Source organism: Onychomys torridus, chromosome X, assembly GCF_903995425.1.
Source record: "Onychomys torridus chromosome X, mOncTor1.1, whole genome shotgun sequence".
NCBI lineage: Eukaryota > Metazoa > Chordata > Mammalia > Rodentia > Cricetidae > Onychomys > Onychomys torridus.
The window spans coordinates 47738146-47750741 of record NC_050466.1 but is presented as its reverse complement, the minus strand read 5'-3'; the positions used below and the strand labels follow the sequence as shown (position 1 = coordinate 47750741).

The following is a 12596-nucleotide window of genomic DNA, read 5'->3' as shown; positions in this document are numbered from 1 at the left end:
TGCAAGAGTAGACAGAGACAGCTGGCAGCTTGGACAGTCACCTAATGTTTCTCAGCATCGTTGGTGCATTAAAATTGGCTACAGGCCTAGAGTATCTGACAGACCATTTTCAGAAGCAGGAATTCTGAAAGACCATCTTACCCTGTCTTGGCAAAGTGCACTGGTCGCTTTCCTTGTGTCCCGCTTGTCCAGAAAGGACAACATTTGTACTGTCAGCAGTTGAGGCAAGGGCAGTTCTTTGCCCAGTAGACCATTTTGTGCCAAGAAGACAAACTTCCAAATGGAAATGTCTTAGAAGCCCAGCATTCTCTCGGGATCAAATTGGTGCTTCCTGGAGCAATTGTGTCTCACGTCAACAGAATTCCAAGTTATTTAAATGCCATATTCTCTAGGTCCATGAAGTGTTTGAAGATTACCTGTCCATCTGACCTATGTATTTATAAATCTGGATAACCTAACTAACATAATTATAGAGATGACAAGCATAGGTGACAATAAATCTATAAGTCTTATCTACCTAAACCACCTAAGGACTAAGGCTTCATATAAATAAGGCAAAGAGTCTGTAAGCAAATGTACAGTAAAAGGACAATGACTTTAAGTTGTGACAGTACACAAAATATCTTTAACAGAGGTAGGAATTATAGTGCAATATGCAATATGATAATAATCCTAAATATATATCAGTATATAGAATATCTTAAACAGAAGTAGAACATACATACAGTATAATATATAAATTTGCATTTGTATCAATATCCAAATATTTCAAATAAGAGTAAAAATATGTGCACATTATAACAAACATAGTTCTGTATTTATATCAATATAAAATTATCTTGAGTAGAATATTAAAAGTTTCTATTTGTATCAACATATAAGAATTCATAACAGTGCAAATTACAGTGCAAATTATCTAAGGCTACAACCATCTGACTCTGACATTTCTCTGCTCCCTCTCCCTCAATGTCCCAACCATCTTCCCCAGATATTTAGGTGGGATGGTATAAATATCCTGTTTAGGGCTGAGTATTCAACCACTATTTATTCTGGGCAGCACGAGGAGCTGAGAGTCTCGATATTCATTGACATTCACTGCAAAGAGAAACTTCTCTGATTAAGGATGATGAGAGTAGCATTTGCCTATGAGTACAAACGTAAATATTTAGACTGTTTATTTGGTGTAGTCTTTATATTTTTAAAGCATGAGGATGTTAAAAAGAGGGATTATGAGACCTCAGCTTTGAACTGTGAGAAGTCAGTTCTGTCAGGATGTGTCACCCTCACCAGAGGGTCCCAAACATGGGAGTTAAATACAATTATTGCACTGAGACACTGACTCAGGCATTTCCTTACAGGAACAGTAAGTTCAGCTAGTAAGGCCAGTACAAAATATCATTCTCAGTCTTAAGAATGTTTGTGTGTATGCATGCACACATGCCTGCATGGGGATTTGTGTGTGATTGTGTGTATTGTGCGTGCATGTGTGTGTTTGTGTGTGTGTGTGTAAAAAAGTATAACCCAAGAAAAAGTGGTTATCAACTTGATAGTGGTTGGGCTGGGAGGGGTTAGAGGGACAGTTAGAGGGAAGAGAGAAATGAGGTAATTCTATGTTAATTTAAAGCATTTTAAAAAGTAAAAAACAAACAAAAAACAGAACAACAACAACAACAACAAAAACAAACAAGAAAGACATCCAAAGAATTTGTGTAAGAAATAAGATATCCCTCTGTAATTAAGGGACAAAGTTTGCCTAAGAGAAATCTATTGACTCTAAGCTACCTTCAGAACATTCTGAGGGCCCCCACTTTATTTCTTACCTTCTAAGTGCAGAGTTTTGAAGGGAAGTATAGTGACACACTGCTGCCACCATGTTGGTTCAGTCTAGAGAACATGAGATTGTCAAACTTGGCTGCACATGTTGAGGCATTTCACCAGCCCCAGAAACACAGTTCTTTAATGAAGGCTTAGAAAGTATGTAAAAAGTAACATGAACATGGAGCAAGTATGAATCTAGACACGTGGTATGTCTAACTCCTAGAGAGACTTTAGCCTGAAATATACCTGTGTAGGATCTTGTTCAAGCTCTCATTCTAGGCTTTGAGATAAAGGGGAGAGAACTCTCTTTGCCTTGTCCCCCCCAACTGATCACACACACACACACACACACACACACACACACACACACCATCTTGAAACAATGGGCTGCCCTTCAGAGAGGTCTAATTGTACCACATAATGGGAAGAGGTGCAAAGTACCCTTTCAGCCTGGGTTGTGGCTTTCCAATATAAGCCTGTATCTCCCTACATAGATTGATTCTAAAGACAAGGTGGCTCCATAGTGTCTCTCATCTGATGTGGAAGGTGAGTTTCAGTTGAGCCTCCCACCCTACCTCACACAGAGACACTCATCTGATCAACTGATACATCCTAGTTCCTTTCAAGGAATTGAAGTACTGTAGTCACATATAGCTAAACAAGTAGGGACTTTCCTGGGGATAGTCTGGTTAAATTGGACCTCAAAATTGAGTGTACGTTGGAACATGAAAATGTCATATTTGGAGAAGATATAGATGGAAGAGAGTTTTGTTGTGATCCACAGAACAAGGAGATTTGGTGGCAAGCCTGGGTGCACATGGAAGTTCAAAGTACCATGTGACCTTTTAATCACATAACAGTGTCTAGAATATAGTACACTCATATGTCCTACTTGGGCACAGCACTACTCAGGGGACAAGCTGATCAAGATGCAGTGAAACACATTCCTTACTGGGACCTATGTGAACAGACACAACCAGCCAGCAGGAGCAGTTGCAAGAGACCAATGCAGGACCAAGATAGGGGTGTGTGGTGGGACAAGTAGAAGGCAAAAGCAAGGTTAGATCATGCTGCTTTGGAGGTACAGTCATCTAGCAGCTTTTCTTACCTGGGCAGTCTTGGTATTGCCGAAGCTTGGACTAACTGCAGGCTGGCCCCTGAGCAAAGCAGTGACCCAGGAAACAGCCCCCTTCACCCACACCTTGAGGAGTGGCAAAGAAATGGTATCTGTTTCTCAACTGATGCAGGGTGGGCCAAATGTGCCTGCCAGGACACAGGAGACTATTCTGGAAATACGCAGAATTTTGTACCCTTTTTGAAAACTCCCCTAACACCGAGACGGAGCTTCTTCTCCAGACTGGCTGTGGGCCACCTTGTAACATCATGTGACAAACGAAGAGAATGACGACTTCAGCAGATGGTTGCCATATTACCAATGCTAGAACTGAGTGGCCACTATTTGTTGGGCATCCCTAGTGGAAGCAAAGGCAGCTCAGACTATCCTGGGAGATGTTTAGTGGTCTGCAGTCCAAAATACACCTGATGACCAGTCAGAGTATGGGTGTGGACCATGGCATCAAGTTGCACCTACCTATTGAGCAAGAGCCAGGAAGAGAGACCACATCTAATTCTTCTTCTGAGACATGGGTACATTCAAGAGAAAGTTTGCTGAGGCAAGGTGACTGAGTTGGGACACAAGGTCAAGCTGTCCAAGAGAGCCTCAAACCTTAAGGCCAAAGCCAATGTATAGCCAACAAGGAAGATAACACCGACCTCCTCATTCCTCCCTTTGCAAGGAAGCTATGGACCATAGCACAGAACGAGGTCTTCCAGTCTGTGAACTGGAGTGATGATGGAGACAGCATCATGTTTGAGGTAGACCTGTTTCAGAGAGAGGTCCTTTACCACAGGGGCACAGGGAAGATTTTTGAAATGAAAGCTTGATGAGTTTTTCACCAGCTCAACCTGTATGGGTTCAGAAAGATTCACCCACAGGATTCTGCCCTCAAGTCTGGAGAGAACAGGAAAATGATGGTAAAGTAGAAAGTTATTCTTTGCCTCCCACTTTTTGTGATGAGAACATTTTCCTATCTTCATACTGTGGGCCAAGCAGGAAAACTCTAACTACACAGGGGATGTTGTTTACTGAACGGTAAAAGTAACACAAATGGAGATGACCAGCCACACTAGTGTAAACCCATGAACTGTGGACTAATAGCTGTGGAGTCCCCATAGAACTGGACTAGGCCCTCCGGATACAGGAGACAGTTGTTTAGCTTGAACTGTTTGGGTGGACCCCTAGGCAGTGGGATCCGGATCCATCCCTGGTGCATGGGTGGGCTTTTTGGAGCCCAGTGTCTAGGGTATGACACCTTCCACAGCCTTGGTGCAGGGAGAGGTGCATGGACCTTCCTCAGCTGAGTGTGCCAGACTCTGCTGACTCCCCATGGGAGCCTTGACTTGGGAAATGTGGGGATGGGGTTTTTTTGGGGGGAATGCTGAGGCTGGGAGGAGAGAATAGGTGGGATCTGTGGTTGGTATGTAAAGTGAATATAAAATTTCTTAATAATAAAAAAGTACTTTAAAAAAAAAAGAAATGTAAAATATGTAGTTGGCATTCTCTAGCACATTGTCTAGGACATCTTTGCTTCAGGGTGATTCCTACAGAAAGGCCATGGAGCAGGATGAAGCTCATTTCTCAAGTATAAAATATTTCTGGAACAATCAAGTATAATTGGAACTCGTGGGAGTCTCCTTGCACATTCAAGATGAAAGGTGGCCCACATTCTCTGTCCTTCGGTCAATCTTCACCAATAGTCCACTGCCCTCCCATAGGCAGCACCTCTGAATCTAGCACTCAGGATCCCTTGGCCCAGAAGCATACAACTGAACTCATCATTTGGACCAAACATGAGCTGGACTCAGCACACTCCTTGGCATCTGGAGATAAGAAAATGGAGAGACAGATGTCTCCAACCAGATGGTAAGAGGATGAGAAAGTAGAAGCAGGACTGTACCCACAAACCATGCAGATTGGGATGGAGTGGCTAGAACTACAAGCAAATACAGCTGTGCAATGCTGAAGAGGAACTCTGAGCACAGTAGAGTGGGAGAACACATGTTCCTGAGAGATGAGTGAAGAGTCCACCCTACAAGACTTTCCAGGCCTTTCCTGAGTGGAACAAGGTCACGGGCACATAAAATACTGTTGAGTCTTGGTAACACACACACACACACACACACACACACACACACACACACACACACACACACACACGAAAAAAAAAGAAAGAAAGAAAAAAAGTAATAGACTTTGACATTAAGTTCTGGGCTGCCCCTTAGATGTTGGCAGGCAGGCAGGGAGGGAGGGAGGCAGCCCCCAAGAAGCCAGTTAGTGTCACATACATGAGTCACCACCTTCACCTATGAATCATTTCTCTTTACTGGGGTCTTGCTGCAGCACATAACACCTCTTTCCAGCCACTTTAGTCATTCTGTCTATCACAAAACTTACCAGTATAATGTGGTCGGGGTCAGTGTAGCTGTATTTCCAACTGGCTAACCTAGTTCATTTTGTTTCAGATCTATTGCAACTTCAACTTTCATAGAGACAAGTTGGAGTTCCTAGAGAATATGGGGAGGAAAAAATTGAGAAACCGGCTCGGGTGAGTAAGGCACAATCTCCTGTCACAAGTGCTGCTGAGCAAGGGCCAAGTCCAAAGAAGGTGAAGCTTTTACACAAGACAGAAGAGAATATGAAGTCCCAGCATGGGGTTCCTAACAATCGGACACCTGTGGGCAACCTTTCCACTGTGCCATCTAGTGCATTAGAAAAGAGCAGCATCCCTGTAAGTGCCCCAGACAACTGTCCACCTCAGGAGAAAAGTGGCCCACATGGAGAGGGCACGTCTGATTAAAGGTACAGTTTCTCCTTTGAATACTATTAAAATGGAAGGGGCTGGGCATGTGCCCAGTAGCTCCTCGGGGTACCTCAGATATGGGTATGTGATGTCTGTGTACAACACTTGCCATTCCATCCTGAAAGCTGCCCTCTCAGCCATATCCCTAAGTGTGTCTGCTGAGGAGGAAGAGGATCAGGAGCAGAAAGAGGAGGAAGAGGAAGAGGGGAAGAAGTGGAGGGGAAGGAACAGGAGGAGGCATACTCAGACAACACGTGTATAATCTGCGTGCTGTTTAACAACAAAAAGATGTTCGTAAACTCCTGGGCCACAAAAGACTGAGAAAAAAAAATCACCATTTTTCTGGAAATGAACCAATTTTACCAAATAAAAACAGATCTTGTGGTGCTAAATAAACATCCTAAATGTGAGCCTGGAATTTACATGCTAGCTAATTTACATCTGCATTGTTCCTGTATCATTGTCTTCCATACCCTGCATGGGGTTTGACTACAATAAATATATGGGAAAGGACAAAGTGAGCCCAGACGCTAAATTCTTATTAATACATTTATTTGTGCAATACAGAAAACCGTAGGACTAATGTGAACTTCAGCAAGAAGTCATTTCCTGGCAGTTTTCCTTTTTTATAAAGGCCAAGTTTCTTTAGGCTTTGCATCTCAGTGATATAGCCACAGTAGATGGGAAGTCCTCACTGCTATCCCTTTCATTGAGAACATAGCAGTCTGAGTCTGGGAACAGCATAGCATGGCAGCAGTGGCTTAGAGTCACTGTGATATTTAGAGGTTTATACTATGATGGACTAATGGCAGGGACATTGCTTACTTGTTTTCTTGACACTGTTCTCTAGTGCATTCACTGCTCCACTCCTTCCCCAGAGGGATCAGGTGCTCTGGGATATCTACCTGGAATACATCCTTCCCCCCTTTTCTAGGTATTGGCTCTAGTAACCATCTGGGATTTGACATTGGAGTCAAGTACTTCTGCCGCAGGTTGGTTAGCACAGCTTGAGTTTCCAGTTCTAAAACCTCATCGGCAGCTAAGGTTTCTGGACACTGCAAAGTCTCTCCAATGTCAACAAGTCCTAGACACAAAAACAAAAACATACAGATGTATTCTTTTCTATGCAGCAAGGTTATCTTTATGACAGCAGGGTCACTATAGTGTCAACTGATGGGGTATAACATATCACCAAAATGATAAGAAACAGGGATTTTTCTCACTGAATACTTGGGACATGACCAATTAAACTAGGGAATCAAGGCAGCCACAGGCCTTGAGAAAAAGGAGAATGGTTTGTCCCCAGTGGCTCCTGTTTTAAATGACAGTCAGGTTCTAGCACGCTGCTAAGGCTGGCTGGTGGTGTTTAACTCCTGAAAGAGCACCAGCCCTAGCCAGGAAGACTACAGTCAATAAGATGCTTAATTAGGTCACCAGGTGACTTGATCAGATGTTGATTGGTATCTTACCCAGGGTCCTTGTGACTGGCATTAGAAGCCATGCAGGCAGCTTTATTCTAGATAACACTCCAGTTTTTCATGTCTGTGTGGAACTAAGGCCATGCTTTTTGCACATATTCATGCACACATAGTCCAATGCTAAAAACAGGTACTGACTTGACACAGGTTTTCAGATCACAACACAAACAGGATCTAAGGCCCAGAGTCAAGAGGTAACTATGTGAGTCTATGGAATCCAGGCTTATGTACACCAGCCTAGTTACTCTGGCAGCTATTAAGACAGGCTGCTTAGAAACTTTAACCTATACCCTCTAGCTAAAAGCAAAACAGCCTGTTTTGAACTGTCTTGGATCCTGTCTGAATTATCTACTTCATATTTGACACAGACTCACTTACCAGCTATCACGCCTCTGCCATATTTTTCTCCTTCCTGTAGTAAGGTCTGAATCTGTGCCAGGGTCATTCCCAACCTCTCTACCAGCACCTCCTGCCAGGCATCATCTTCCCAGTCCCGGTGAGCAATGTGGATGGCGATGGTACATTTCTGATGGCTCCTCAACAGGGGACGCCAACGAGTCTCAAGAGTCTTGACACCATTTAAGATGAAACCAGCATAGGGCTGCCGGAAGGAGAGGCAGGAAAACTTCATTTTCCTCAGTCTTTGAGCCTAAACACAAAAGCATATCACAGCTCAGCTCTTCAGGCTCATGTCCATTAGGCCTCATGTCCATTAGGCCTCACCTTCCCCAGATGTTTCTCATGTGCCCCCAAACTCCACTGAACTTGATGTGCTGCTTCCCGTTACAGGTTAATGGTGGCCTGCCCAATGTTAGGACCAAAGCCAATGGCTGGAATTAGGATGATGCATGGTCCATTGTCGTCTTTGGGGAGCTCACAAAATAGGACAGAAACAGCTATAGAAAGGTACCAGGAGAACAGTGTGGTCAGTGCTGACAGAGGTCACTAGGCCCTAGCGGAACACATAGGAGGGAAGGCCGTCTTGACCTAGTCAGGCTTCACATCTGAGTAGGCTGGCTTTAGCACAGAGGGACTGTCTTAGCTTTCCTACTTTTTCTTCCTATGTCACTGTCACCAAGACTCTTTGCTTCCTGACCCTGTCATTATAGCTCATATAGGTCTAAAACTGTCCAACTCCAATTTGAGCTAGTGAACACCAATCCTTGAAATGTAAACTTGATTTACTTTTGAAATCCCCTTTGATCTCAAATAGCCTCATCTGTGTCTCCTCCTGGGTCTTGTGGGTGCCATGCTTCTCAAGCCCCTTGTCATATCTCATGACCTAAGCCTAAGGAAGTGAATGATGACACTAAACACTAGGGCGCCAATACTCATACACCGTCTATGTTCTAGTTCCTAGGAGAGAAGTATCTTTGCATAGTGAATTGCATCCTCAAATGACCCAGCACAGTCAGTATGCCTATTAGGATCCCTGTATAGATGATGGAAAAAAGATGCTGAGTGAGAAAGCAATGGCCTAGGGTGGCAATGACGTGATTTTGCACATCTCATATCCAGTTCCTTGCAGTCTTTGTGTGTCCCTTGTGAAAGACACACTGTGCCTTAGGAACTAATGGGTCATGCTGATAGAGCCATGGCCATGAAGTCAGAACCTCAGCTCAGTCTTAGCATACCACCCAGCTTCCATTTGCATGTGACTGTAAGTACAGCACATGAAGTGCCAAGAACACGTTACCTGGGGACACAGCCAAGGGTGACCATTTTCAATATTGTGACAGCAGCAAAAACAGGGGCACTGAGAACAGGGCTCTATCTTGGCTCTGCTGTCCACTGATGAACTGCCCCCTCCATTCTGTTTTTTGCCTTCCTGATCCTTCTTTAAATACAAAACCTTAGTCTCATGGGTATCCTTTAGTTATAAGACATGGCCCTTCCAGGATAAAAGCAGTCTGTCATTCATACCTTTCTCCAGTCACATTTCAGCTTCTCAAGGCTAGCAACACTCACAGTCCTATTTAGTTTTAAGTGTCAACTTGACACAGCCTAGACTCACCCCAGAAGGGAGTCAATTGAGGGACTGTCCAGATAAGACTAACCAATGTGGACATCTGTTGAGGGAGTTTGTTATATTAATTATTGTAGGAGGATCCAGCCTGTTGTGGGTAGTACCACAACAAGGAATGTGATACTGGGCTGTAAATGAAAGCTAGCTAACCCTGAGTCTATAGGCAGGCAATCAAACAGCATTTCTTCTTGATTTCTGCTCCTTGGCTGGGAGTGAGCTTCATGGTCACAAGTAATATTGTGTTGAATAGCATACAGGCCTAGTTTCAAGTTTTTCCTTGAATTCCTGCCCTGACTTCCCCCAGTGATAGGTTGTATCCTGTAAACTAATATTTTCTTTCCATATCAGATTGGCTTGTGGAAGGCTGTCTAGATTATTAATCTCTAGGCAGGTGATCCTGGGCTAAGCATAAGCCCGTGAGTGAGGCAGAAAGCAGTGTTCTTCCTTCTAAGTCCCTGCCTTGACTTTCTTCAATGATGGATTGTGACCTGGAAATACAAGCCAAGCAATGCTCCCTGACCCCACAAGCTTTTTGTCAACATTTTATCTCAGCCAACAGAAATCAAAATATAATATTTTCCTACATTGCTTTTGGTCATGGTGTTTGTCATATCAACAGAAGAAACTAGAACACTAAGCCAGTTCTTTGTCACTGAGGACTAGCCTATAACATTCATTCTAAGTCCTAGAATCTAGGACCTCTGTTCTGCCAGTCTGCTTTTGCTCAGCATCACTGTCTCTCCATTCCATGAGTGGATGGTTCTGCCTCTGAGAACAGTGACTGCACACTTTTTTTTTTTAACCACACAATTAAAGTCCCTTCTGTGAGTCACTCATGCCTCCAGGCTTACCCTACCTTCTTTACACATTGCCCACAGCAGAAATATCAAATAGTGGTCCACACACAGATCTCTACTTCCTCTGACCTTCTAACCATATGATCCCTTCCTTTTGTGTTCTATCCCCTGGCACTCCTCTTAAACTTGGTCTTACAGAGAGAACATCTGGCCTATGAGAACTCTGCCTTCACAATACTCAATACCTCAGCATCCCTTGCTGCCCCTTTCCCAGGCTTCCATGATGCTCAATGGCCTACTCTGTCTGCTATGTCATGGTCCACACCTTCTTACTCAGGTGACTGAGGCAGGCTGTTGGACTTGGGAGTTCAACTTCTATGAACCCAAATCTACCAGTTTCTCCTTTGTAAGTGAGGTCATAGTCTGTCCTATTTGTATTGCCTAGATGTAGTAGCTCTTATGCTTGCCCTTTCCTCCTCCCACACAGCACTACTTGTCTATGAATGCTTCCCAAACATTATCTTCCATTATCTTTATAGCCACCATCCTATCAAGCCCCTATCATCCACTGCCTTTTCAAGCACTATTTTTCAGAGGCCCTGTGCTGTGAAACTTGCCTGCTGCCCTCTACTATCCACACTGCACTTAGAATGGCCTTGGTGCTGGGGTCGTCAGATTATTTCATTCTTAGGTTGAAATCTGCCAAGGGCTCCTGTCCCAACCAGTCCAAAACACACCCATTTCAGTAGGCCCCCTCATGGTCCCTTGTAATCTGGCTGCCCACCCTAGACATGTGCTCTTTTCCTACTTCATTAACTACCCAGCAGCCAAACCAGCTGAGTGCCCTTCCTCAAGGGTACTGCAGACAACCCTGTTCTGTGAATGAAGAAGCTGCTCTCTTTGGCTTGTCTCTGCTTCTCCACTTGCACAAGCAGAAGGTAGATAAGGAAAACATCAAGTAAAAGATAGTTATGTTGGCTATTGGCAACAGGAAAGGCTTCTTTCTACTCAGCAAGTTTTAGAGATCAACAAGAATTACAGCTGGCCTTACAGAGAACACACACGTGCATCTCACTCAATGCTTGGTTCAAGGTCCCTTTCTGACTGGGACAAGGACCACCTGATGTAGAAAGTTAATTCTGCAAGTGGTTCCATTAAGCCAAACATGCACGATCTAACAGGAGGAAAACAATGCCACAAAGAATGTTCAGGTGTACTGAATCCCAGTGCTTTCAATGTAAACTGGTAGATGAAACCGGGCATATTAACAAAAAGCCACAAATCGGCACCCCTAACAGTCTGGGGTCTCAGTTCATAGCCTAAAAGTAAGGAGGGACTGGAGCCTGTGGAACAGCATACATGGTTTCCATGCGCCTGCATCCACACTTTGGAGAAACAGTGAGATGCTGACAAGATGGGGTAGGCAAAGGTCAGCCTTGAGCTAGACTAGCTTTGGGATGGCCTTGCATGGGTTATGAATTGCACAGTCGGGGAAGCAGGAGCCTGGGGCACCTTCAATTGGGGTGGGGGAAAGCTCACAGGCTCTCACTCAGAGATTACCTGTCCTTTTCCTGCTGTGGGTCTCTTCAGCCTTACCTCTTAGCTCTCAGCCGACTCTTGTTTACAGCACAGTCCTCTGCCTTTCAGCGTTCCAGGGAGGTCTTCAGTACCAGCGGCTCTTAAGAGTGGGTGGCTAACATAGGCTCTAAAGAAAGGAAAGCATTTGGCTAGTGACGATCAGAGCTCTGGGACTTTAACTCTTTAAGCAGCGAAACAAACGCAGAGACAAATCCACGCCCTTACGCACATAATCTTGCGTAAGCACGCACACTAGGTCCATTTACGTACCTAAACATTCACAGCCAATTAGAACTTTAGGCACCGTTCTTGCATCAGGGATAGGACAATGCGGATTTACGTAATTGAGCTGTAAGCCACACTGGGTGCTAGGAGACTTTGTGGAATTTACCGGTTTCTTAAAGCAATCTGGCAGATAAAGCTGGGTCAGGGTCGGTAGTAGGCAGCTGGGGGGAAACAAAAAAGAAGTGAGAAAAGGAAACGGGGATTCAGTCAAATGGGTTGCAAAAACACGCGAAAGTAGCAGGGTGCCAGGCAGCAGGAGGTGCGGGGTGGGAACTTTAAAGGAAGAGGCTTGTTGAGGAGGGGCTTGGAATAGGTCCAGGGAAGAGCTGTGAGTCATGAGGTTAGGCATGGGGTGGGACAGGGCGGGGAGGAGTTGTGAGCATCGGGTCAGGAGTTTGTGCACTGGAGTCCCTTGGGAACAGATTGGAATTGCCAGTGCTTGTAGTCTGGGCAGGGCAGTGAACCGAGTTGGGCGGAGTGTGTTGTCCTGCATGGGTGGGGCTACCGGGATATTAGAGCAGAACTTTAATTTCCAACTTAATTTGACCCAGATCTGCTTAAGGTGAACGGAAGGGTTGTGCATGCTGAAATGGCAGTGGTGGGCCAGACTGTGAATGCTAAGTAAGGTGGGCAGGGCCTCAAAGCACCATCCAGGGCTGTAAATGGTGAGATAGGTTGACAGAGCTGAGCTATG

The 12596-nt window shown here is 44.6% G+C and overlaps 1 protein-coding gene across 2 annotated transcripts; it reads right to left on the bottom strand.

Annotated features, from left to right (window-relative positions):
- Nucleotides 1–6273: 6273 nt before the first annotated feature.
- LOC118574090 (uncharacterized protein CXorf40 homolog) lies at nucleotides 6274–12083 on the bottom strand. Of its 2 annotated transcripts, XM_036174738.1 has the most exons (4): nucleotides 11888–12083; nucleotides 11636–11744; nucleotides 7595–7865; nucleotides 6274–6822 (listed from the first exon to the last, which is right to left on the bottom strand). In XM_036174738.1, the coding sequence occupies exons 3-4, from the start codon at nucleotides 7845–7847 to the stop codon at nucleotides 6560–6562; spliced, it is 516 nt and encodes a 171-aa protein (XP_036030631.1). In that variant the 5' UTR covers nucleotides 7848–7865; nucleotides 11636–11744; nucleotides 11888–12083; the 3' UTR covers nucleotides 6274–6559. The 2 variants fall into 2 exon arrangements, with proteins under 2 accessions (XP_036030631.1, XP_036030628.1); XM_036174735.1 differs by lacking the exon at nucleotides 11888–12083 and having other exon boundaries at nucleotides 11636–11850.
- Nucleotides 12084–12596: the final 513 nt, after the last annotated feature.

Excerpts from the sequence above, each read along its gene's own strand:
- LOC118574090 (XM_036174738.1), bottom strand. The coding sequence starts at position 7,847 with ATGAAGTTTTCCTGCCTCTCCTTCCGGCAGCCCTATGCTGGTTTCATC. Across the intron at positions 6,823-7,594 it reads TGGCAGAGGCGTGATAGCTG|GACTTGTTGACATTGGAGAG; the intron begins GTAAGTGAGTCT and ends TTTTGTGTCTAG.